This window comes from Mobula hypostoma, chromosome 10, assembly GCF_963921235.1.
Source record: "Mobula hypostoma chromosome 10, sMobHyp1.1, whole genome shotgun sequence".
Lineage (NCBI taxonomy): Eukaryota > Metazoa > Chordata > Chondrichthyes > Myliobatiformes > Myliobatidae > Mobula > Mobula hypostoma.
Genome location: NC_086106.1, coordinates 1,822,288 through 1,849,814, shown reverse-complemented (window position 1 = coordinate 1,849,814; position 27,527 = coordinate 1,822,288). Strand labels below are relative to the sequence as shown.

Below are 27,527 nucleotides of genomic sequence, written 5' to 3'. Positions count from 1 at the left end.
CCCTTCGAGCCTGCACCGCCATTTATTATGATCATGGCTGATCATCCAACTCAGAACCCCGCCCCAGCCTTCCCTCCATACCCCCTGACCCCCGTAGCCACAAGGGCCATATCTAACTCCCTCTTAAATATAGCCAATGAACTGGCCTCAACTGTTTCCTGTGGCAGAGAATTCCACAGATTCACCACTCTCTGTGTGAAAAAGTTTTTCCTAATCTCGGTCCTAAAAGGCTTCCCCTTTATCCTCAAACTGTGACCCCTCATTCTGGACTTCCCCAACAGCGGGAACAATCTTCCTGCATCTAGCCTGTCCAATCCCTTTAGGATCTTATACGTTTCAATCAGATCCCCCCTCAATCTTCTAAATTCCAACGAGTACAAGCCCAGTTCATCCAGTCTTTCTTCATATGAAAGTCCTGCCATCCCAGGAATCAATCTGGTGAACCTTCTTTGTACTCCCTCTATGGCAAAGATGTCTTTCCTCAGATTAGGGGACCAAAACTGCACACAATACTCCAGGTGTGGTCTCACCAAGGCCTTGTACAACTGCAGTAGTACCTCCCTGCTCCTGTACTCGAATCCTCTCGCTATAAATGCCAGCATACCATTCGCCTTTTTCACCGCCTGCTGTACCTGCATGCCCACTTTCAATGACTGGTGTATAATGACACCCAGGTCTCGTTGCACCTCCCCTTTTCCTAATCGGCCACCATTCAGATAATAATCTGTTTTCCTATTTTTGCCACCAAAGTGGATAACTTCACATTTATCCACATTAAATTGCATCTGCCATGAATTTGCCCACTCACCCAACCTATCCAAGTCACCCTGCATCCTCTTAGCATCCTCCTCACTGCTAACACTGCCACCCAGCTTTGTGTCATCCGCAAACTTGGAGATGCTGCATTTAATTCCCTCATCCAAGTCATTAATATATATTGTAAATAACTGGGGTCCCAGCACTGAGCCTTGCGGTACCCCACTAGTCACCGCCTGCCATTCTGAAAAGGTCCCGTTTATTCCCACTCTTTGCTTCCTGTCTGCTAACCAATTCTCCACCCACACCAATACCTTACCCCCAATACCGTGTGCTTTAAGTTTGCACACTAATCTCCTGTGTGGGACCTTGTCAAAAGCCTTTTGAAAATCCAAATATACCACATCCACTGGTTCTCCCTTATCCACTCTACTAGTTACATCCTCAAAAAATTCTATGAGATTCGTCAGACATGATTTTCCTTTCACAAATCCATGCTGACTTTGTCCGATATTTCACCGCTTTCCAAATGTGCTGTTATCACATCCTTGATAACTGACTCCAGCAGTTTCCCCACCTCCGACGTTAGGCTAACCGGTCTATAATTCCCCGGTTTCTCTCTCCCTCCTTTTTTAAAAAGTGGGGTTACATTAGCCACCCTCCAATCCTCAGGAACTAGTCCAGAATCTAACGAGTTTTGAAAAATTATTACTAATGCATCCACTATTTCTTGGGCTACTTCCTTAAGCACTCTAGGATGCAGACCATCTGGCCCTGGGGATTTATCTGCCTTCAATCCCTTCAATTTACCTAACACCACTTCCCTACTAACATGTATTTCGCTCAGTTCCTCCATCTCACTGGACCCTCTGTCCCTTACTATTTCTGGAAGATTATTTATGTCCTCCTTAGTGAAGACAGAACCAAAGTAATTATTCAATTGGTCTTTCTTCTTGTCACTTTAGAGATGTACCTTCTAGAGTCACACAGTCATAGAAGAGTACAGCACAGAAACAGGCCTTTCAAACCATCTAGCCTGTGCCCAAACCATTTAAACTGCAGCTTAGTCCCATTGACCTGCACCCCAATCATGTACCTATCTAAACTTCACTTAAACATTGAAATTGAGCTCACATGGACCACTTGTGCTGGCGACTTTTTCCACACTCTCATAACCCTCTGAGTGAAGAATTTTCCTCACATGTTCCCTATGACGAAGGCCCGTCACTGATTACAGACAGCACATGGCGGACTCATCCCTAGCAGTAATAGTGACTGGGTTTGAAACAGAGCTACTACATGGAGCTGTCTCATATAGAGGCAGCAGCTACCTGCACAGATGTGCTGATGGTGGAGAATACCATCTTTAATTGGATAATTGAGTTAATTAGCTTTTGGTTGGTCTAGTGGGAGGGGCTTAGCAGTTAGAAGCCTCAGGTTACCAAGGCTTCAGGGTTAGTTTTCTTCTGTGTTTAGTCTGAGGGTGGCTATATATATTGTTTTGTTCAGTTCTTGTCTTGTTTTGAGGTAAATAAAAGCACCTCAATCTAGTTTTGCAACTCAAGCCATCTTGTTATTTTTCTTAAACAATTGACCCACAGTTTTTGTGACATTCCCCTTTCAGCCTTACCCATGCTCTGTAGTTCTAGTTTCACCCAACCTCAGTGAAAAAGCCTGCTTGTATTTACCCTATCTATGCTCCTCATCATTTTGTATACCTCTATCAAATCTCCCTTCTGTCTTCTGCATTCCAACGAATAAAATCCTAACCTATTTGATCTTTCCTTATAACTCAGGTCCTCCAGACCCAGCAACACCCTTGTAAATTTTCTCTGTACTCTTTCAATTTTATTTACATCTCTCCTGTATGTAGGTGACCAAAACTGCACACTGTACTCCACAGGCCTCACCAATGTCTCATTCAACTTCAACATAACATCCCATCTCCTGTACTCAGTACTTTGATTTATGAGGGCCAATGTGCCAAAAGCTTTCTTTATGACCCTACCTATGGCACCACTTTCAATGAATTACAGACCTGTACTCCCAGATCCCTTTGTTCTACCACACTTCTCAGTGCCCCACTGTTCACTTTGAAAGGCCTATCCTGGTTGGTCCTACCAAAGTGCAAAACCTTGTACTTGTCTGCATTAAATTGCATCTGCTATTTTTCTGCCCATTTTTTTCAGCTGATTAAATAATGTCAACATAACATCCCAAATTCTCTACATAATATTTTCATTTATGAAGGCAAATGTGCCAAAAGCTTTCTTTATGACCCTGTCTACCTGTGACACCACTTTTAATGAATTATAGACCTATATTCCTAGATCATTTTGTTCAAGTTTTAGAGACACCACCCTAGGAAATAGACTGATTATCTGCCTTATCTATATCATGCATAATTTTATAAACCTCTATAACAGGGGTTCCAAATCTGGGGTCCACGGACTCCTCGGTTAGTGGTAGGAGTCCACGGCATAAAAAGGTTGGGAACCCCCGCTCTATAAGGTCACTCCTTAGCCTCTGATGTTCCAGTGAGAATAAACTCAGCCTATCCGATCTCTCCTTTTAAGTGAAGTCTTCTATTCAGGCAATATACTGGTGAATCTCTTCCGCACTCTCTCTCATGCTACCACAGCCTTCCTTCAGTGAGGTGCACAATTCTCCGAGTGTGGCCTTTCAGTTGCTACTCAGTGTGTCAACCCAAAGGACTTCTCAGTTATATCACCTGGGCATAGAAGCCAAGTGCTGTTAGGTGGGATTAATATCAGATGGGTCCCCAGTGGCTAGCATGGATTTGATGGGCCGAATGAGTGGTATGGATTGGTACTTGAAGAAGGGGAGTTGAATGAGATGGGAGGGTGGACCAGGGGGAATAGCTCCTTCATTCCATCACGGCAGATTTATTATCTCTCTCAACCTCATTCTCCTGCCTTCTCCCCATAACCTTTGCTGCCTTACTAATCAAGAACCTATCAACTTCCAATTTCAATGTACCCAATGACCTGGCCTCCATAGTCATCCATGGCAATGACTTGCCAACAAGCCATCGTAGTTGTCAGAGACCTCACCATTTTCTGCACTGAGGCCCATTCCTCTTAACCAGTGTGGTAAACCATATATATGTTGTAACTGGTTAACTGTCTGGACGCCCCTCTGCTGACTGCCCCTGTGGCTCCTCCCGCAGACCCCTGAATAAAGGAGATTTCGCCTTGCCCCTCCCCCTCAGTCCGGGGGCAGACACTCACCATGGAAGTCGTATTTTACTACGAATAAAAGCCTTTCAGTATTTACCCTATTTCGGTCTTTTGGAATTATTGAAGGTGCTTCAACCAGATCACAGGAGGGTTCTCTTAATCCTCGCCTTCCACCCCTCCGCCTCCACGTCTAATCCATGGTATGCTAACGCAGTGACGTGCAGATGGTCCTCACTACAGTTACGCTACACGGTGCTTCACAGAATTAATGCTCTCTACTTGTAGTCTTTTTGTTTCTTTAATAGCTCCTGCTCTTGGCTGTTACAAGATAATGCAGATCTCAAAAGACCACAAACAGAGATGCAGAGGACCTGGAAAATACTGTTGACACTACGGTCAGGTTATTGCTTAATCAATAATGGATTCAAATTCAATTATAGGATTTTCTGCATGGAAGGTTCAAGATCTCTAACTTATTTATAGTAAGTGCACAATGTCGTTTGGATGCTTTTCCAGGAGAAATACAATAACATCAGAGGAAGCAGAACTTCCTGGTGGCCCAGCATTTTAATTCTGATTCCCATTCCCATTCCCATTCCGACATGTTGGTCCATGGCCTCCTTTTGTGCCACGATAAGGCCACCATCAGGGTGGAGGAGGGACACCTTATATTCTGTCTGGGTAGAATGATGGCATGAACATTGATTTCTCCTTCTAGTATTAAAATTCACCACCCTCCCCTCTTCTTCTATTCCCCAGTCTGACATTTCCCCTCTTCTCACCAACCTTTCACCTTCCCTTGGGTCCCCTCCTTCTTCCCTTTCTCCTATGGTCCACTCTCCTCTCCTGTCAGATTCCTTCTTCTCCAGCCCTTTACCTTTTCCACCTGCCTGGCTTCACCCATCACCTTCTAGCTAACCACCTTCCCCTCCACCACGCACCCCCCCAACTTTTTATTCTGGTGTCTTCCCCCATCCTTTTTGGTTCTGAACAAGGGTCTCAGACCAAAGCATCGACTGTTTATTCATTTCCGTAGACATTGCCTGACCTGCTGAGTTCCTCCGGGATTTGGTGTGTGTGTTGCAGGGGAAGAATCATCTTGTACTGTGGGCATATGGGCATCTAAATTGATTTGCACTCCAAAAGCACACTGAAGGGAAATGCTGGTTCAATGCTTTATAAGGCCAAGGTTTGATCCAAGTGAAAGGACCTGCTCCAGGAGGGCCAGAAGTACCTAATAGTTTCATTAGTATTCATGTCTTATTGTACTCTAAATCAGGATTAATATCAGTTGCATATGTTGTTAAGTTTGTTGTTTTGTGATACAGTACATTGCAGAATGTGGTAAACCATATATATGTTGTAATGGGGTTAACTGTCTGGACGCCCCTCTGCTGACTGCCCCTGTGGCTCCTCCCACAGACCCCTGAATAAAGGCGTTTTCGCCTTGCCCCTCCCCCTCAGTCCGGAGGCTGACACTCAGCATGGAGGTGGTATTGTACAGCGAATAAAAGCCTTTCAGTATTTACCCAACTTCAGTTATTGAAGGAGCTTCACAGTACATAATAAGAACATAAGAAATAGGAGCAGGAGCAGGCCATCCGGCCCATCGAGCCTGCCCCAACATTCAATAAGGTCATGGCTGATCTGTCCGTAAATTCAGGTCCATCTACATGCATTTTCCCCATAACCCTTAATTCCCCTACTATGTAAAAATCTAGCGAACTGTATCTTAAATATATTTAGTGAAGAAGCCTCAACTGCTTCCCTGGGCAGAGAATTCCACAGATTCACCACTCTCTGGGAAAAACAGTTTCTCCTCATCTCCATCCTAAATCTTTTCCTCTGAATCTTGAGGCAATGTCCCTTAGTTCTAGTCTCACCTACCAATGGAAACAACTTTCCTACTTCTATCTTATCTATCCCCTTCAAAATTTTGTATGTTTCTATAAGATCCCCTCTCATTCTTCTCAATTCCTGACAGTATAGTCCCAGGCGACTCAATCTCTCCTCATAGGTTAACCCCTTCATCTCTGGAATCAACCTGGTGAACCTCCTCTGCACTGCACTAAATAAAAAAATTATAAATTACAATAGGTTTGTATGTAAGAGAAAACCCAAACAAGTAGTGCAAAAAGAGAGGGAAAGTAGTGAGGTCATGTCCAAGGGTTCAAAGTCCATTCAGAAATCTGATGGCAGAGGGGAAGAAGCTGTTCCTGAAATGTTGAGTGTGTGCCTTCAGGATCCTGTACCTCCATTGAAAAGAGGGTATGTGCTGGGTGGTGGGGTCAGCCCTCTCGCCGTTCACTTTCTTGTAGCCATTATATTCTCCCCCTGTAGTGCATCCCACCCAAACATACTTCAACTACTGCACAGAGTCTTGTCATCTTCAGAAGTTTTCGGATGACTGTGCCATAGTTGGATGCATCAGCAAGGGAGATGAGGTTGAGTTACAGGGCTACGGTAGGAAACTTTGTCACATGGTGTGAGCAGAATTATCTGCAGCTTAATGTGAAAAAGACTAAGGAGCTGATGGTAGACCTGAGGAGAGCTAAGGTACCGGTGACCCCTGTTTCCATCCAGGGGGTCAGTGTGGACATGGTGGAGGATTACAAATACCTGGGGATATGAATTGACAATAAACTGGACTGGTAAAAGAACACTGAGGCTGTCTATAAGAAGGGTCAGAGCCGTCTCTATTTCCTGAGGAGACTGAGGTCCTTTAATATCTGTCGGACGATGCTGAGGATGTTCTACGAGTCTGTGGTGGCCAGTGCTATCATATTTGCTGTTGTGTGCTGGGGCAGCAGGCTGAGGGTAGCAGACACCAACAGAATCAACAAACTCATTCGTAAGGCCAGTGATGTTGTGGGGATGGAACTGGACTCTCTCACAGTAGTGTCTGAAAAGAGGATGCTGTCCAAGTTGCATGCCATCTTGGTCAATGTCTCCCATCCACTACATAATGTACTGGGTGGGCACAGGAGTACATTCAGCCAGAGACTCATTCCACCGAGATGCAACACAGAGCGTCATAGGAAATCATTCCTGCCTATGGCCATCAAACTTTACAACTCCTCCCTTGGAGGGTCAGACACCCTGAGCCAATAGGCTGGTCCTGGACTTATTTCATAATTTCCTGGCATAATTTACATATTTCTATTTAACTATTTATGGTTCTATTACTATTTATTATTTGTGGTGCAACTGTAATGAAAACCAATTTCCCCCGGGATCAATAAAGTATCACTATGACTATATTATCTCCTTTTGGACAAGCCCTCCTCTCCAGTTCTCTTCCCGACTGCTCTGACCCTCATCATCTCAGCTCGAAGGTCAAACCTGTAGTCGTCGTCCTGGGACTGAACTCCAAAGTTGGAGGTCTGGAGGCCGCCTGCCGAGTGGTGTGTGGGTGAGAGGATGGGAGGGATAGGAAATGGGTTTGTTTTATTACTGTTGATACTGTTTGTGTTGTTCAGTGGAACATTGCGGACGTGCTACGTTGGAGCCGGAACGTGTGTGGACACTTGCAGGCTGCCCCCAGCACAATCTTAGGTTGTATTGGTTGTTAATGCAGACGTTGCATTTCACTGTGTGTTTCTATGTACGTGTGCTAAAAAAATGAATCTGAATCTTCCCAAAATTGCTTTCCCCAACCTTCCTTGTTCTCCTCTGGTCATTTTGCCTTTGCTTCAGCCTAGGGAAATTGCTCAGGGGACTGCTTTCTTGTGCACTTGCCTATAACCCCCTTGGATTGTGCGCTAGAATACTGAAGCGTCAACACTCATAGAAAACTGACACGAGATCTCCACAGTCTGTATAGAAGAGTTTGGGGACCACTTTGAAATCGGTAACTGCAAATCATGTGAACTTGCAAATTAATGAAAATCTTACCTTAGATTTGTAACACTGGAGGCTAACGTGAGTGCCAAAATCCATCAGCGCCATGTGGAAGTGTTTCAACTGCAAATAGATGCAAAAGCAGATCTGATTTAATTAGGGGAGGGGGGAATGGATTATGAAGCAAGAGAAGATATTGAAGCCCATTATAAAAACAAAGGATCACATTTAGATGAGGTATAGAGGGCAATGAATTACTTTCTTCAGTTTAAAATTACAGATAAATGTACTGTGTAGAACAACAGTGGCAGATAACTTCTGGTTAATTGATGCCAATATCCTACTTTTAATTGAAGGAATTTGATAATGCTTTATGTATAGAAATACAATATTTAAACCATTGCAAAATTTAAACATATGTTAACAACAATGTAGAAGATTGAGAGGAGATTTGATAGAGGTATACAAAATTATGAGGGGTATAGGTAGTGTATATGCAAGCAGGCTTTCTCCACTGAGGCTGGATAGGACTACAACTAGAGGTCATGGGTTAAGAGTGAAAGATGAAAAGTTTCAGGGGAACATGAGAGGGAATTTCTTCACTCAGAGGGTTGTGAGAGTGCTGCACGCAAGCTCAGTTTCAACATTTAAGAGAAGTTTGGATAGGTACATAGTTGGGAGATGTATGGAGGGTTATGTTGCTATGGTTTTGGGAGGTTGATGGGAATAGGCAGTTTAAATGGTTCAGCATGGACTAGATGGGTCAAAGGATCTGTTTCTGTGCTGTATGTTTCTATGACAATGTACATTCTGATAAATTTGTCATATTATAGGAATGCTGGTTCTTTAAGGTTGTTAAAGCCAGGGCTGGTAATGGGAACAAGCTCTCATGTTCCCAATGGCGTCTGTCTCAAACAGCCTCTGACAACCAAGTCCAGCTCCTGGCCTGCATGGGTGGCTTAGATACTTAGCCTGGCAGAATCATTTCTACTGACTGAAGAAGGGGCAAAGGTGGGTTACTGGCGCCTTAAAACCAGTCGCTTCGGGCTGATGGGACGTCGACTGTAGTTGGCAGCTCATCTAGGGGAAGAAAAACTCGGATCTCAAACCTCCGCTGCCTTGTGGCTATATCCACTCATGGGGAAAGCTTTGAGAGTAGGCCCCAACTGAAAAATCTGGAACTGGAGTCTTTAAGGCAGACCTATGTTGAGTTCAACTCCGACTAGAAACTTCTGTGATGCTACTGATGCCAAACTGTATCAGTCTCTGCTGTTTCTTTGGGATCATCAGCTGCGTGGAGAGGGGGAGCTTGTTACAAGGACAACAGCTTGCTCTCCGTATCGTACTGCCCAGGCTTGCACATGTACTTTATACTTTATACTTTATTGTCGCCAAACAGTTGGTACTAGAACGTGCAATCATCATAGCGATATTTGATTCTGCGCTTCCCGCTCCCTGGATTACAAATATTAAATATTAAAAATAGTTAAAATTAGTAAATATTAAAAATTTAAATTATAAATCATAAATAGAAAATAGAAAAATGGGAAGTAAGGCAGTGCAAAAAAACCAAGAGGCAGATCCGGGTCAGGATCTGTTCAGCAGTCTTATCACAGTTGGAAAGAAGCTGTTCCCAAATCTGGCTGTACAAGTCTTAAAGCTCCTGAGCCTTCTCCCGGAGGGAAGAGGGACAAAAAGTGTGTTGGCTGAGTGGGTCGTGTCCTTGATTATCCTGGCAGCACTGCTCCGACTGCTTGCGGTGTAAGTTGAATCCAACTAATGCAGGCAACTAAGACGCAACATGCATGGTCAATGGAGGCTTCATAGTAATGATATAATTCTCGAGGTGTCAGAGTTCGGAAATCAATTTCGGCATTCTCTGCAATGAGTCCTTCCTATGGAATTTGTGGGCTTTCTCCAGGTTCTCCGGTTACCTCCCACAGTCCAAAGATGACCCAGGTAGACTAATTGATCATTGTAAGTTGTCCTGTGATTAGTTTAGGGTTGAAAAAGCAAACACATCCATCATCAATGACCTCCACCATCCAAGCTATGTTCCCTTCTCACTACTGCTATTAGTGAGGAGATACAGGAGTCTTCGGTCCTGCTCCGCCAGGTTCAGGAACAATTATTATTCTATGCCAGTTGAGCTCCTGAACCAGCACGGATGACTTCACCCAGCACAACTCTGCAATGCGTCTACAACCTGCAGACTCACTTAAAGGTCTCATTGCAACTTGTGTTCACAGTCGCTAGGGTGACATGGCTGGAAGGGCCTACTCCGAGCTGTATCACGAAATAAAATAAATAAATGCATCTTAGATCGTTAGCATGCATTACATATAGAGCATCGATGATGATTCAGCTGGCAATTTGTGCTGTTTGAGAAGACCATGGCTTGGAAGGTTATTACATTGAAAGCTGCTTGGCTCCTTTTTTACCTCATCCTCGCCAAACAGTTTCAGTTGCTTTGGGGCTTTGGTGAGACGATGTTATTGGTGCATGTTCTTGCCAACATCTGCAATAATAACTAAAAGTCAACCTATGGAGTTAGTTTTTAACTCAGTGCTTTGTTGAGTCCATTAGTAGTTAAAATTATGTTGTTTACTCATCCATCTGGGAGCAGACAGTTCACAGTGACTGTAAATCTTCACTGAAGTAACTTTCTAAATCATGTCTTTCGCCTTCCTCTGAGGTGGTAGCAGGGTCACTGCTGCCCCAAAGCTTGCAGAGTTGTTCCGTCAATGCACTCGTTGTGCCTCAAGTGAATGATTGTGTCACACTTTTAACTGAGTGGTGAGCTACAGTGAGCTTGCTCCACCAGGCCTTAGAAAAGAAGATGGGCCCAGAAGACCCCAGAACTTTGTAACAGGAGGAACAGAATCAGTTTTCCAGGCTCCCCTCTTGTAAACTCTGACCACTCTTTTCTCAACTCTCTCCCAGGCAATGACTCTGCATAGCTAATCTTGCACTACCTGATCTTATAAAAAGATTTTCACCAATGTCCTCATCATTTTGCAATCAAATTGATTTGGAAGCTTTAAAGAGATTGCAGAGGAGATTTACCAGGATTAGCGAGCATGTCTTATGAGGATAGGCTGAGCAAGGCTTACCTCTTTGGAGCAAAGGAGGATGAGAAGTGACTTGATAGAGGCGTACAGTACAAGATAATAAGAGGAATAGATCAAGTGGACAGCTAGAGACATTTTCCCAGGGCACGATTGGAAAAAAAAGTACAGGGGGTGTTAGAGGTAGAACTTTAACACGGAGCAGTGAGTATGTGGAATATTCTCCCAGGGTGATGGTAGAGGCAGATCCATAGGGGCATTTGATAAACTTTTAGATAGGCACATGGATGACAGGAAAATTGGAAAGCTATGTAAAAGGGGGGAGTTAGATTGATCTCAGAGTAGGTGAAAAGCTCAGCACAGCATCATGAGCTGAAGTGCTCTGTAGAGTTTATTTACAAATACAGCATGGAACAGGCCCTTCAGACCCAATGAGGAACACCGCTAGCAATCCACTGATTTAACCCTATCCTATTTACAATGACCAATTAACCAGCACCCGGTACGTCTTGGGATTGAGGGAGGAAACCGGAGCACCCGGAGGAAACCCGCACGGTTCACCAGGAGAACATACAAACTTCTTACAGACAGTAACTCCCAGCACCAGAGTGCCCCGAGCTGCAATAGTGTTGCACTAACCACGACGCTACCCTGCTGCCTTTATATATATATAATATATTGAGCACCATTTCAGGAGAATTTCCCATTTATGCCATTAAACACAGAAAAGCAGAAAACTATTTACACGCACTGCAGTCATATTGCACATGTCACTTGTCCAAAAATAGATCCAGGGAAAGATTTACAATCTAAAGATATCTGATTGAACTTAAATCTTATCCATCCAGATATCTTGATTCTTCCCATATTTGTAAAACAATTCAAAGAGTGGTCATAAACATAGAGGAGGATTGAAAAGAAAATTATTTTACGTAATTGTTATTAAACCTTTAACTTAATAAAGTTGGTGTAGGATATATTATTCCTAGCGTTAGTACTGAAAAACATAAAGAGCCATTTAGTGCAATAGAATTTGGGACAATTCTATTTCATCCATCTCAATAAAATAGATTCTGCAAGATACCAATTACACTGATCCTTTGAGAATCTGTTTTCTAGGCCAGGCTGTGAAGTTAACACCTTCCATTCCTGGAGTGAAGGATTTACAGTGATGTGGGTAGACTGGAGAAAATAGCCTAGATTATTTTTTTTTACTCTCAACTGTGATTTAAAAGTTAATTTATTAAAATATTAAATAGAGCTTTAGGTGGAATTTATAAATAGAGGTGGCTTCCTAGACCTGAAGGGGCAATAAATAGAAGGCACAGGTTTAAGGTGGTTAACTAAGAACAAATACAGCTGATAAACACAAGGCATTCTGTAGAAGCTGGAAATCCGAGCAACACACATAAAATGCTGGAGGAACTCAGCAGGTCAGGCAGCATCTATGGACAAGAGTACAGTTGTTGTTTTGGGCCAAGACCCTTCAGCAGGAAGGTGATAGGTGAAGTCAGGTGAGGCAGGGGTGGGGGGGGGCGGTGGGTAGGGGAGGTGGATGAAGTGAGAAGGTGATAGGTGAAAAAGGTAAAGGGCTGAAGAATGAGGACTCTGATAGGACTGGAGAGTGGACCATGGGAGAAAGAAAAGTTGAAGTTGTAAACTCATAAATCAAGGCTGATGTTCTTATACAATGTGATGAGCGGTCTGTCTCCAGAGGCACTGTGTAATATGTACAAGCGTCACTTCCTGTTCATAAGCTGCTTTTTTTAACATCATTTCCTGCACAGGTTAATTTGAATTTTGACTCGAAGCACACATGGTAGAAAGATATTAATCTCCATCCACTCTTTATTTGCCCTTGAAAGAGCAATATCTTTTCACAAAGTTTTCTCATGAAAAGCCCTGAAGAAAGCTTTCGGCTCGGGTGATTCTTGAGAGGGTGTTTAACTCCCTGACTAGTTTTGCACACAATGCACCGGGGGTGGTGGGGGGCAGCAGAGTGAGAGTGTCCTCATGTAATGAGGCAGTAATCCCAGGCCTAAAGTCCTCTCTCAGGTGGATCCAAGACATTTCTTGGAGTTATTTTAAAAACAGCAGGAACGGTGTTGCTGTTCTGGCCAATACTCATCCCAGGTCATGATCACCTTGTTGCTTTGGATGTGTGCTAGGTACAAATTGTCTGCCATGCCTCACCTCCTGCACTGCAGCAGTGAAAACCTCATTGATTGAGACTCACTGCGAGATGTCATGAAAAACTATAAAGTTTTTTGTTTTGTCCTGATGAGGCAAGGTGCCTGAAGGCATTTCAAAGAAGCTTTAGCAAATAAAAGGACAGCATGGTAGCTTAGCTTATTGCACAATTGCTTTACAGCGTCAGCAATCACTGGTCTCCTCCAGGAGGATCACAACATCCTAGGGTTTGGGGGGCTTGCGTGCCTCAATGACCCAGGGAGCTATGCTGGCTGAAGTCAGGGCTTTGTGCTTTGCCTCTTGGTAGGGTCACCCATACCAGACAGGTCAAAGGGGAGAGGCCAGACCAAGAGTGGCCCACTGGTCCACCAGGTTTATCTCAAGGCTGACAACTCTGACTGGTCAACAAAACAGTTATAGACACATCAATGAAGAATCCTTCTACATCCGAGTGTGACAGTATTCCTGAGTCTCCACCCAAGACGTACATGATTAATAGCAGTGAAAACCAGGCAACTGACATGATGACGGAAGCCCAGAAATGAAGGACCTTCATTGCTGCCCTAAGTCCCAGCGGCATAACGGGTGGTAGAATCACTGGTTGGGGGTTTGATTCCCACTGCTGTCTGTACATTCTCCATGTGGCTACATGGGTTTTCTCCAGGTGCTCTAGTTTCCTCCCACATTCCAAAGATAAATGGTTAAATTGTGACATGCTATGTTGGTGCCAGAAGCATGGCAACACTTGCAGGCTGCCCCCAGTACAAGCCTCAGTGACTTTATTTGACACAAACGACACATTTCACGATATGTTTGGATATTTTGATATACACATGACAAATAGAGCTAATCCTTTTCTTTATTTGTTAATATGGAGACAGAGAGCGGATTGAAATCCCATCAGGAAATACAGGGTACTCGCCCTCCCATGTCTAGGTCTGCAAAATTCAGACCCTGTTGTCTCAGTGGATTAACTGGCGTCAGTGGGAAATCCAGAATGTTTATTGCTGAGTAGCTGGATGTTGCCTGTATTCCACCTCTTAGCTCTGTGCCTATCACATAAGACCATAAGACAAAGGAGCAGAAGTTGGGCATTCGGCCCATCGAGTCTGCTCCGCCATTTTATCACGAACTGATCCATTCTCCCATTTAGTCCCACACCCCCACCTTCTCACCATAACCTTTGATGCCCTGGCTACTCAGATACCTATCAATCTCTGCCTTAAATACACCCAATGACTTGTCCTCCACTGCCACCCGTGGCAACAAACTCCACAGATTCACCACCCTCTGGCTAAAAAAATTTCTTCGCATCTCTGTTCTGAATGGGCGCCCTTCAATCCTTAAGTCATGCCCTCTCGTACTAGACTCCCCCATCATGGGAAACAACTTTGCCACATCCACTCTGTCCATGCCTTTTAACATTCGAAATGTTTCTATGAGGTCTCCCCTCATTCTTCTAAACTCCAAGGAATACAGTCCAAGAGTGGACAAACGTTCCTCATATGTTAACTCTCCAGTTAACATGCCAGTGGTCATGCCTTTAAGGTTAAAGGGATGAAGTTTAAAGGCAGCATGAAAGGCAAGTTTTTATACAGAGAGTGGTAGGTGACTGGAATGAGTTTTTGGAGTGGAAAGACAATGTGGAGGCTTTTATTTATGTTTTTATTTATTGAGATACAGCGCAGAATAGGCCCTTGGAGCCATGCTGCCCAACAATCCCCCGATTTAATCCTAACCTAATGACAGGTTATTTATAATAACTAATTAAACTACCAAACGGTTCATCTTTGGACTGTGGGAGGAAACCGGAGTGCCCAGAGGAAATGCACACAGTCACAGAGAGAACGTACAAACTCCTTACAGTCAGTGGCGGGAATTGAACCCAGGTCGCTGGTGCTGTAAAGCGTTGTGCTAACCACTACACTACAGTGCCACCCTAGACAGAGGTGTGTATGTGAAGGGAAATGGAGGAAGATATTGTGAAATGTGCACTTTGCATGAACGACTAACACAGTCTTAGGACAGCCTTGATGACAGTCTTAACCCTCTTCTTATTGCTGCCATCAGGAAGGTGCAGGGGTCTGAAGACACACACTCAACGATTCAGGAGCAGCTTCTTCCCCTCTGCCATCAGATTTCTGAATGGACAGTGAACCCACTGTTTTTTCTCCCCTCTTTTAGCACTGCTTATTTAACTTGTTAAAGAAATGCTCCTTACTGTAATTTACACATAACAACAAATTTCATGGCATATGCTGGTGCTATTAAACCTGATTCTGATTCTTGATTATACTGGGGACAGCCCGCAAACATTGCCAAGCTTCTGGTGCCAAATGAGCATGATCAAATTCAGCAACCCTTACTATCCTGTACACCTTTGGAATGTGGGAAGATGCAAAAACCCACAGGGAGAATGTACAAACTCCTTACAGACTGTGGCAGAATTGAACCCAGGTTGCTGAACCTGTACTAGTGTTATGTTACTGTTCTGTCCGCAAGAGAGCCACCTCAGACCTGCCGAAGTGTTCCCCTTTCTCTGGTGGTGCATCTACAGCAGGGGTTCCCAACCTTGGTTATGCCATGAAACCCTCCCATTAACCAAGCCGTCTGTGGACCCCAGGCTGGAAAACCCTGATCTACAGTATGTCCAATCAGCGATGTAATTGGGACTCGGTGAAGAAGAGATAAAAAGTAAGGAAATCTTTACATTTTATTTGGGATAGCTGTGACTAACCAATCTTGTTAGTCATGCCTAGCCAATCTTACAGAGTTTTACGAGGAAGTTATGAAGAAAGTGGATGAAGGCAAGGCAGCGGATGTTGTCTACATAAATTTTAGTAAGGCATTTGACAACGTCCCGCATGGGAGGCTGGTCAAGAAGGGTCAGTGGCTTAGCATTCAGGATAAGGTAGTAAACTGGATTAGATGTTGTCCTTGTGGGAGAAGCCAGAGAGTGATCGTAGATGACAAACGAGAATATCTGCAGATGCTGGAAATCTGAGCAACACACCCACAAAATGCTGGAGGAACTCAGCAGGCCAGGCAGCATCTATGGAAAAAATTACAGTCAGCATTTCGGGCCGAAACCCTTTGGTGGGACAGGAGACAAAAAGCTATGGGGTAGTGGCAGTGGATGGTTGCCTCCCTGACAGGAGGCCTGTGACTAGAGGTGAGCTGCAGGGATTGTTGCTGGGTCCTTGGTTGTTTGTCATCTATATCAATGATCTGGATGATGATGTGGTTAAGTGAGGAACACTGTCATGGCTTGCAGAGAGATCTGCACCAGCTGGAAAAACAAGCTGAAGTATGGCAGATGGAACTTAATGCTACAAGAGCGAGGTTTTGCACTTCAGTAGGACCAACCAGGGTAGGTCTTACACAGTGAACGGTAGGGCACTGAGGAGTGTGGTAGAACAAAGGGATCTGGGAATACAGGTCCATAATTCATTGAAAGTGGTGTCACAGGTAGATTGGGTCGTAAAGAAAGCTTTTGGCACATTGACCTTCATAAATCAAGGTATTGAGTACAGGGTTAGTGTACTCAAGTGGAGTATTGTGTGCAGTTTTAGCCACCTACCTACAGGAAAGATGTTAACAAGGTTGAAAGAGTACAGAGAAAGTTTACAAGGACGTTGTTGGGTTTGGAGAACTTGAGTTATAAGAGAAGATTGAGTAGATTAAGATGATATTCCTTCAAACATAGAAGATTGAGAGGAGGTTTGATGGAGATATACAGAATTATGAGGGGTATAGATAGGGTAAATGCAAGCGGGCTTTTTCCACTGAGTTGGGTGGGACTACAACCGGAGGTCATGGGTTAAGGATGAAAGGTGAGAAGTTTAAGGGGAAAACAAGGAGAAAGTTCTTCACTCAGAGGGTCGTGAGTGTGTGGATTGAGCTGCCAGTGCAAGTGGTACATGCAAGCTTGATTTCAACATTTAAGCGAAGTTTGGATAGGTACATGGATGGTTAGGGGTATGGAATTCTATGGTCCCTGTGTGGTTCATTGGGAACAGGCAGCTTACTAGATGGCCTGAAGGGCCTGTTTCTATGCTGTACTGTACTTCTGTATGACTAGATCTTACCGTGTAGCCCTTATCACATGATGGGGTGATACCAGCAGCAACGAAGGCCCTGGAATATAAAGAGAAATTCACAATTAATCCAGATTAAATTAAGATAAAACCTACAATTGGATTCTGCTTTCTTTGTGCCCTAAAGCAGTGTAACATATAGTTTGTTTGTTCGCTATTTACCATGTTGTATGACGTGGGGGATTGTGGTCTTTCCATCATTATGAATACTCTTGGCAAATTTTTTGACCAACCTGGTTTGCCATTGCCTTCTCCTGGGCAGTATCTTTATAAGATGAGTGACCCCAGGCATTATCAATACTCTTCAGAGATTGTCTGCCTGGTGTCAGTGGTCTCATAACCAGGACTTGTGATCTGCACCGGCTGCTCATACGACCATCCACCACCTGCTCCCATGGTTTCACCCTGAACAGGGAGGAGGGCGCTAGGCACCTGGCCTAAGGGAGACCTGAAGGCTAGCGGAGGGAAGGAGTGCCTTACACCTTCTTCAACTTATCTCCCCCTCACCACCAAAGGCATTTAGTACAAATGACAACATGAGTCACAAGCTTATGAAATTGGTCAAGAAGAGGTTAGAAACAAAACAAAAGTGGTTTCTATCCAGAAGGAAGTGGCACATGTGGAGTTTCCAGCATATCATACTCAACTGAATACAGCTGTAGAAGTTCTGGTGGAGCAGACTAACTTTGTCTCATTTCCGTGGAAACCAGGCACCTGCAGAATGCTCCGCGTCTGCTGTTTAGAAGAGTTCAGCTCCAGGAGAGAGGGGAGGGAGATCCACAATATTCAGAAAAGGACATTGATGTACTTAAAAATTAACTAAACGCAAAAATGGGCATTTTATGGCGTCAGGGAGCCAGAAGACTGCTGGTGTCAGTGTAAGAAAAGCTGGGCAGCGAGTGGTTTCAATGATCTCAAACAGGAATGAGATTGGCTGCACGATGAAGTGAAACCACAATACATTTCATACCTTACAAGATATGTCAAAGTGATTGGTACATCACTCAAAACACCGATCTCTCTCCCTCTTTCTGTTATGTCTCTCCCCTGTTTGTATGTGCATGCAAACATATATATATGTGTGTGTGTGTGTGTGTATGTATATGTGTGTGTGTGTATATATATATATATATATATATATATATACACACACACACACACACACACACACACACACACACACGTGCGCACTCTCACACACAGACGCACATACAACACAGAAGCAGAGCATCATGTCAACTGAACCTGCACTGACCATCATGACGGAGCTTACCCTGATCCCATTAAAATTCTCTCCATGTTCCCCTCAGATTCCACCACTCCTTGTATCTTAAAGGCCATTTACCACAGCCAATTAATTATCAAGCTGTGTATTTCTGAGATGTGGGAGGAAACACACACTCATTTTCTCTCTCTCTCTCCTCCCTCCCTCTCTGTCACCCCTCACCCCCTCTCTCCTCTTCACTCTCTCTCTCCCCCTCTCCCTCACCCCTCCTCACTTCCTCTCTCTCGCCCCCTCTCTTTCCCTTCTCACTCTTTCTCTCACTGCCTCTCTCTCCTCTTCACTCTCTCTCTCTCTCTCACACACACACACACACACACACACACACACACACACACACACACACACACATTAAGTTCATCTACAGACCACTTCACCTCTTCAATACAAACTCTAGGCAAATACATTATGGACATTTAAGGACTCAGGCACATCGATGATAGAGAAATGAAATAGGAGGGAAGGGTGAAATTGATCTTAGATTAGGTTAAAAGGTCAGCACAAGATTGTGGGCTGAAGGGCCTGTACAGTGCTGTAATATTCTATGTTCTGTATTCATTCAGAATCTTTCATTGTGGCTACTACGTGTGCTTTCAATGGATGCTCTTCTCCATGACTGGCTAGTAGACGTCTTAATTGCCATGTCAAAGTTCAAAGTCAGTTTGTTATCGAAGTACACATATGTGTCACCATGTACAACCTTGAAGTTCATTTTCTTGCAGGCGTACTTAGTAAATGCAAGAAATACAAGAGAATCAATGACAGACCACACACAACAGGATGGACAAGCAATCGAGGTGCAAAAGACAACAATCTGTGCAAGTAATGTGGGACGATGAATCTCAGGGTTGTATACTGCATACATACTTTGATAATAAACGTTCTTTGACTTTGATTTGAAATACAGAAGGAAAGAAAAAAAAATGAGGGATAAATATCGAAAACATGGAGTGAAGAGTCCTAGAAAGTGAGTCCATAGATTGTGGGAACAGTTCAGTGTTGTGGCAAGTGAAGTTGAGTGAAGTTATCCCCCGGTTCAAGAGCTTGATGGTTGAGGGTTAACAACTGTTTCTGAACCTGGTGGTGTGAGTCCTGAGGCTCCTGTAGCTTCTTCCTGCTGACAGCAGCAAAAAAAAAAGAGCATGGCTTGGATGGCCAGTTTTCTCCTCCTGAAATCAATAATCAGCTGTTTGGTCATACTGTGCTGCCAGGAAGGATTTTTAAGTGCAGCTTCTAAATGCAACTTTGTTCTGTTTTGTCTTTGGAGGGTATGCAGAGAGACCCAATGTATCCTGTTCACCACAACATCAGGACAGAGAGCAGGTGAAACGGGAGTTACAAGTGGAGATAGGGAAAAGGACAACAGGCTGATGAACATGAGGACCACATTATACCTAACACACCCAACAGAACCTCTTTGGAGATTTGGTGCCACAAAGACTGAGAAAGGGAAGCTCGAAGGATTTGTGTCACGGGCCAACCCAATCCATCACTTGGTGCCGGGCATGGGAATGGGAAATCTGGTATGGTGTTCACCAGAACTGTTAACCATTGAACCTATCTGCCCCAGAATAGTTAGATCAGGATGAAGATTGTGATGTGTTGTAAGTTATTTCCCGTCAGTCACCTTATGTATAGCCTAGAATTACTTTATGGACAGACAATCAATCTATCTATATATATAATCTATCTTATGTTTATTGTCTGTGTTTTATTGTGTGCTATCACGAGAGGCTGGACAAATCTGGGTTGTTTTCTCTGGAGCGTCAGAGGCTGAGGGGAGATCTGAGAGAGGTTTACAAGATTATGAGAGGCATAATGAGAGACAGGGAGCATCAGTTTCCCAGGGTTGAAATGTCTAACACGAGAGGGCATGCATTGAAGGTGAGAGGGGGTAGGTTCAAGGGGGATGTGAGGGGTACATTTTTTACCCAGAGGGTGGTGGATGCCTGGAATGTGCTGCTTGGTTTGGTGGTAGAGGCAAATAATTTAGAGGCTTTTAAGAGACATTTAGATAGGCACACGGATGTGAGGAAGGTGGAGGGATATGAACATTGTGTAGGTAGGAGGGATTAGTGTTTGGGTGTTTTTGATTTGCTTTTTATCTGGTTCAGCACAACATTGTGGGCTGAATGGCCTGTTCCTGTGCTGTACTCTCTTATGTTCTATGTTTTAGTATTATTAGTGTGTTCTTTCTCTTATTGTGTGTTTTTTTGTGCTGCATTGGATCCTGAGCAACTATTTAGATCTCTTTTCACTTGTGTACTGGAACCGACATTAAACAATCTCGAATCTCGATGGCAAAGCCTTTGTAGATGCACAATATGATGGTCGCCAATTGGCAGACCTTTCTAGCTAAACGCAAGAGATTACACGGAAGGTGAAGGTTGTGTGCAGCTCTGTCAGACACACCTTGTGAGGTCTCAGTTCTGACCCAATCTCACCATGCTCCTGGATCAGACGCAGCACAGTCAGACAATGCAAACTCTTATCACTTCTCTGTGATTACCTCCTGCCTATAAAAAGTATTCACCCCCCCCCGGAAGTTTTCATGTTTTATTGTTTTCCAACATTTAATCACAGTGGATTTAATTTGGCCTTTTTTTCACACTGTTCAACAGAAAATTACTCTCCTGAAAACAGATCTCGACAAAGTGATCTAAATTAATTACAAATATAAAACACAAAATAATTGATTGCATAAGTATTCTCCCTCTTTAATATGACACACCAAATCAACACTGGTGCAGCCAATTGATTTCCCTGCATAACGCTGCTGCAGTCCAGTCACAGATGAACTAAGCACTGTGTCCGCTGCATGACTAGAATTGTGGGGATTATTTCCGATCAATGGCATTGAGACCGTGATCACTGGGTTTATGCTCGGAATGTAACAAAAACAGAGAGAGAATTTTGTCTCATAATTCAGTCTCAGCTGCCTTTATTAGAAACAGGAGAAATGAAGAGGACTGAAAACCATAAATCCACAGCACCTGAAAGCATGCAGCCCAAGGAAAACCTCTACACACTTTCAAAACACTCGCACATTTCTACAGATGTACCCTGCAAAACATTCTAACTGGTTACATCACTATTTGCTATGGAGGGGCCACTGCACAGGATCAGAAAAAGCTGGAAAAGTTGCAAATTCACCCAGCTCCCGGAATGAGTGGCAGGGTGGAGCTATGTCTCTACCAAAGGAGGTGTAAGGTGCTCTGTCCCTCTGCTAGCCTGCAATTCACCCTTGGGCAAGGTGTAGCACCTGCCTAGCCCCCGATCAGGGTCACGTGAATCCACGGGAGCAGGTGGTGGATGGTCGTATGAGCAGCTGGTGCAGATCACAAGTCCTGGTTATGCGACCACTGACGCCAGGCAGACAAAATCTGAAGAATATTGAAAATGGCTGGGGTCACCTGTCTTGTAATGACACTGCCCAGAAGAAGGCAATGGCAAACCACTTCTGTGGAAGAATTTACCAAGAACAACCATAGTCCTGGAAAGACCACGATCGCCCACATCATCTGACACGGCGCATAATGATGATCACCCAGGACATGCCCTCTTTTCATTGCCATCATCAGGGAGGAGGTACAGGAGCCTAAAGAGACACACTCAATATTTCTGGAACAGCTTCTTCCCCTCCACCTTCCGATTCCTGAATGAACAATGAACCCATGAACTCTGCCTCATGGTTTTTCCCTTTTATTTGCTGCTTTCTTAATTAAAAGAAATATGTATAAATTACAATAAGTGTTTGTGTGTGTATGTCTCTGTGTGTGTGTGTATGTATATATATATATAGTTTTTATCATTATATGTTGCAATGTACTGCTGCCACAAAATAACTCATTTAACGAGAGATGCCAGTGACATTGGACCCGACTCTGAAGTTTTGAAAGAGGTGCCTGTGAAGGTAGGGAATGCTTCAGTTGTCATTTTCCATAATATTATATAAAGGAAATAGTGTTTTTTGATAGGTTTGCTCAGGTTCTTTGAGGATGTAGCAAACAGGATGGAGAAAGGGGAACCAGTGGATATCATGTATGTGAATTTCCATGACGAGTTCAATAAAGTAAAAGGTGTTGGAATGCGGTATCGTATTGTTATTTTTCCTGTAGTTTAACTTTCCTGTGCTTCAAGATTCAAAATTGTTTATTGCTATTCTTCAGTACATGAGTAAAAATGATTGTTACTCCGGATCCCATGCAGCATTAAAAACACAATAAATATAAATACATAACATCAGGTTACATACATAGACTGATTGCATGTACATACATAAATTGATGCAAGGTACAGGAGTATCTGACAGGAAATGATAAAGCAGTGCTTGCCTGTTCAATCACCTATTTACACTCAGTGGCCAAGTTACTAAGTACACCTGCTCATTAATGCAGATATCTAATCAGCCAATCATGTGACCGCAACTCAATGCATAAAAGCATGCCGACATGGTCAAGAGGTTCAGTTGTATTCAGACCAAACATCAGAATGGGGAAGAAATGTGATCTAAGTGACTTTGACTATGGAACGATTGTTGGTGCCAGATGGGGTGGTTTGAGTATCTCAGAAACTGCTGGTCTCCTGGGATTTCATAGAGAATGGTGAGAAATTCAAAGGAAAATGCAGTGAGTGTCAGTTCTGTGGGTGAAAACACCTTGCTAATGAGAGAGGTCAAAGGAGAATGGCCAGGCTGGTTCAAGCCGACAGGAAGGTGACAGTAACAGAAATATTCACATATTACAGTTGTGGCATGCACAAGAGCATCTCTGAACACGTAACATGTCAAAACTTGAAGTGGATGGCCATAGCATTGGAAGACCACACTGGATTTCACTCCTGTACCTAATAAAATGGACTTGGATTATATGTATAATAGTTCAATTAATTTTTCCAGTAATTACTGTGCAGTTTCTGTATCTTTCTAGAAACTTCTCAGTTTTCTGTAGAAGGTGTCACATCACTTGAATCTGGCTATTTTACAGGTTAATTGTTATCACTGGATTTTTGTTATCTCTGGTGTGAGTATGAGATGACCATGACTAATTTGTCCTTCATTCATGTACCACTTAATCAAACTGCCAGCAATGAGCTTTATGCCTCATTCTTGACTTTCAAAGAACTTCTGGATCACAAAACCATCAGGATCCAGTGGTGAGAAAGGCAAATGTGATGTTCGAATTCATTTCAAGAGGACTTGAATATAAAAGCAAGTGTGTAATGTTGCAAGTAGCGTGGGCACGTGGTTAAGGCATTGGACTAGCGACCTGAAGATCGTGAGTTCGAGCCCCACCCAAGGGAACGTGTTGTGTCCTTGAGCAAGGCACTTAATCACACATTGCACTGCGACGACACTGGTGCCAAGCTGTATGGGTCCTAATGCCCTTCCCTTGGACAACATTGGTGTCGTGGAGAGGGGAGACTTGCAGCATGGGCAACTGCTGGTCTTCCATACAACTTTGCCCAGGCCTGCGCCCTGGAGAGTGAAGACTTTCCAGGCGCAGATCCATGGTCTCGCAAGACTAATGGATGCCTTAATTTTGCAAGTTTATAAAGCACTGGTGAGGCCTCACTTGGAGTATTGTGAGCAGTTTTGAGCCCCTCATCTCAGAAAGGATGTGGGTGAAACTGGAGGGGGTTCAAAGAAGATTCACGAAAATGATTCTGGTAATGAAAGGGTTACCATATGAAGACCGATTGAGGGCTCTGGGACTGTAATCACTGGAATTCAGAAGAATGATGGGGGTGGTTCTCATTGAAACTTATTGAATATCGAAAGGCCTCAGTAGAGTGGATGTGGAGAGGATGTTTCTATGGCCAGAGGGTGCAACCTCAGAAAAGCAGGATGCCCCTTTACAACAGAGATGAGGATGAATTTCTTTAGCCAGAGTGTGGTGAATCTCTGAAGCTTGTTGCCGCAGGTGGCTATGGGGGCCAAGTCATTGGGTATAGTTAAGGCAGAGGCTGATAGATTCTTGATTAGTCAGGGCATTAAGGAAGGCAGGAGATGGGGCTGAGAGGGAAATGGATCCGCCATGATGAAATGGCGGAGCAGACTCCACGGGCCAAATGACCTATATTTTATGGTCATGATATATTTATATTAGTGGTTCACTCACCAAGCAGAATCAGTAGGATAGTTTTTAAGATAAAGGGACTGATATACAGAGAAAAGGCTGAGCAGTTTGTTCTGTTACAAGAAAGGATAAGCTGAGTGGCTCTATACCATCTTGTATTGAGAAGAATGAGAGGTTTCCTATTGAAACATACTAAATTCTAATGGGCCTTAATATAGATACGGAGGTGGTATTTTCTTTGCCTTGCTTTGCCTTCAGCCAGGTGTTGTGGTCTCAGACCGAGTTGCCGGATATTTCAGTCTGAAGTGAGATGCAGCTTCTTTATATGGGTAAGATACTTCAATCAGGAAATTTTAGATTTTGATGCTAGTGATATACTAGCACCACACACAATTCAACGCTAATCAAATTATTTCCAGTATATTGTATCTTGCCTCAGGGCTTGTGAGACGAAACAATGTCAGCTTCCTGCTAAATCAAGGCTTCCCAACCCTTTTTTTTTAATGCCATGGACCCCTACCATTAACTGAGGAGTCCTTGGACCCCAGATTGGGAGCCCCTGTGTAAAGAGTGAAAAGGCAGTAAATAGCATTAAATGGTTTGGTTCTGATATATCCAAATATTCTGCATGTGCATGAAATCTGCTTTTTCAAACCAGCTGCAGGTCCTCCCTGCATTACAATTGCCTGATTTATCAACAGCTGTGCATAAGAACAAGTTCCCTTTAGGTTTTATTGAGTTCAAATGAGAACCAGTTTTACAGAAAAAAAAAGCCACATACACAAAATGCTGGAGGAACTCAGCAGGCCAGGCAGCATCTGTGGAAACAAGTAAACAGTTGATGGTTTGGGCTGAAACCTTCATTAGGACTTCCTCAAGGTCGGAGTAAGAAGGTGGGGTGAGGGGGAGGGGGAGGGGAGGAAGGAACACAAGGAGATAGGTGAAACTGGGTGGGGTAGGGGATGGAAGTGAAGAGCTGGAAAGTCGATTGGTGAAGGAGATACAGGGCAAGGGAAGGGGGCGTCTGAGAGGAGAAGACAGAAGGCCATGGAAGAAAGGGATGGGGGTGGAGCACCAGAGGGAGGTGATGGGTAGATCAGGAGATAAAGTGCGAGAGGGAAATGTGAATGGGGAATGGTGAAGGAGATGAGGAGACGGGCCATTACAAGAAGTTTGAGGAATCAATGTTTTTCTGCCATCAGGTTGGAGGCTACCCAGGTGTTGTTCCTCCAACCTGAGTGTGGCCTCATTGCGATAGTAAAGAAGGCCATGGATAAGCATGTCAGAATGGGAATGGGAAGTAAAATGAAAATGAGCGGCCACCGGGAGATCACACTTTTTCTACGCTCTTTCCGCCAGGTGCTCGGCAATGCGGTCTTGTAATCTACGTTGGGTCTCACTGATATACAGGAGGCCACACCGGGAGCACTGGACACAGTATATGACCCCAATGGTCTCACTGGCGAAGTGTTGCCTCACCTATAAGGACCGTTTGGGGCCCTGAATGGTAGTGAGGGAGGAGGTGTAGGGGCAGGTGTAGCACTTGATCCATTTGCAAGGATAAGTGCCAGGAGGGAGATCAGTGGGTAGGAACAAATGGACAATGGAGTGGCATAGAAAGAGATCCCTGTGGGAAGTGGGGTGAGTGGGGTGGGGGAGATGGAAAGATGGACTTGGTAGTGGTATCCCATTGGAGAATGTGGAAGTTATGCAGAATGATGTGCTGGCTGCTTATCTATTTATTATTATTTCCTCTTTTTGTATTTGCACAGTTTGCTCTCTTCTGCACTCTGGTTGAACTCCCTAGTTGGGTGATCTTTGATTCACTCTGTTATGGTTGTTATTCTATAGATTTACTGAGTGTGCCTGCAAGAAAATGAATTTCAGGGTTGTATTATGGTGACATATATGCACTTTGATGTAAAATTTACTTTAAACTTTGAACTTTGAAGTTGCTTTGGAAATTGACAAGCGATTGTTTCTGGTAATCCTTGTGCAACGATAGGGTGTTACGCAATTTAACAACCACTGATACTTCAAGCCCATCAAAACCAGCCGCTGAGCATGAAATATCCTGATCTTGTACCATTCTAGTTGGGCACCGGAAGACAATCCATAGACGTTCGACACAAGAGATTCTGCAGATGCTGGAAATCCAGAGTAATACACACAAAACGCTACAGGAACTCAGCAGATCAGGCAGCATTTCAGAATCAGGTTTGATATCGCTGGCACACGTCGTGAAATTCAGAAAACGTGTAGCTTGGGTGGTTGATGGTTGCATAGAGTTGTTCTCTAAACTTGGCAATTTACTTGAAAATGTTTCGTCACCATGCCAAGAGACAGCATCAGTGCGCTGTTGGTGGTGGCGTCTCCTCTGAGTGCTTGGCCTTCATATAATTCTCAATCGAGTAAATTGCCAAGTCTGGAGGACAACTCAGCTCAACCATATAGATATATATGAAGTTAAACAAAGTAAGTAGTGCAAAAAAAGTAGAGGGCTCACGGGTTCAATGTCCACCCAGAAATCTGAGAGCAGAGGGGAAGAAGCTGTTCCTGAATCGCTGAGTGTGTGTCTTCAGGCTTCTGTACCTCCTTCTTGATGGTAGCAATGAGACGAAAGCATGTCCAGGGTGAAGGGGTCCTAAATGATGGACACCGCCTTTTTGAGGCTTTCTACAGAAAGGAATAAAGAGTCGATGAAATGTAAACTCTTTATTCCTTTCCGTAGGTGCTGTCTGACCTGCTGAGTTCCTCCTACATTTTGTGCGTGTTACAATAAACGTTCATGTTACTTGGCCCTGATCAACATTATTCATTATGTTACTTTGGCAGTATGAGTGATATATTGAGTGATTTTTTTTTTGTATTTTCTGACCTGGACAAATTCAGATCGTGCACAAAAGGAAGGACATTCTTGCTATTGAGGGAGTGCAGCGTAGGTTCACAAGGTTAATTCCCGGGATGGAGGGACTGTCATATGTCGAAAGATTGGAGCGACTGGGCTTGTATACTCT

General features: G+C 43.8%; 1 protein-coding gene across 2 annotated transcripts in view; it reads right to left on the bottom strand.

Annotated features, from left to right (window-relative positions):
- Window positions 1-27,527, bottom strand: part of rnaset2l (ribonuclease T2, like) — a 70,291-nt gene that overhangs the window by 2,831 nt on the left and 39,933 nt on the right. For both annotated transcript variants that reach the window (XM_063061228.1, XM_063061229.1), the window contains 2 exons: window positions 17,143-17,191; window positions 7,851-7,919 (listed from right to left, as the gene is read on the bottom strand). In XM_063061228.1, the coding sequence (XP_062917298.1) occupies window positions 7,851-7,919; window positions 17,143-17,191 (118 nt within the window). The remainder of the gene's footprint in view (window positions 1-7,850; window positions 7,920-17,142; window positions 17,192-27,527) is intronic.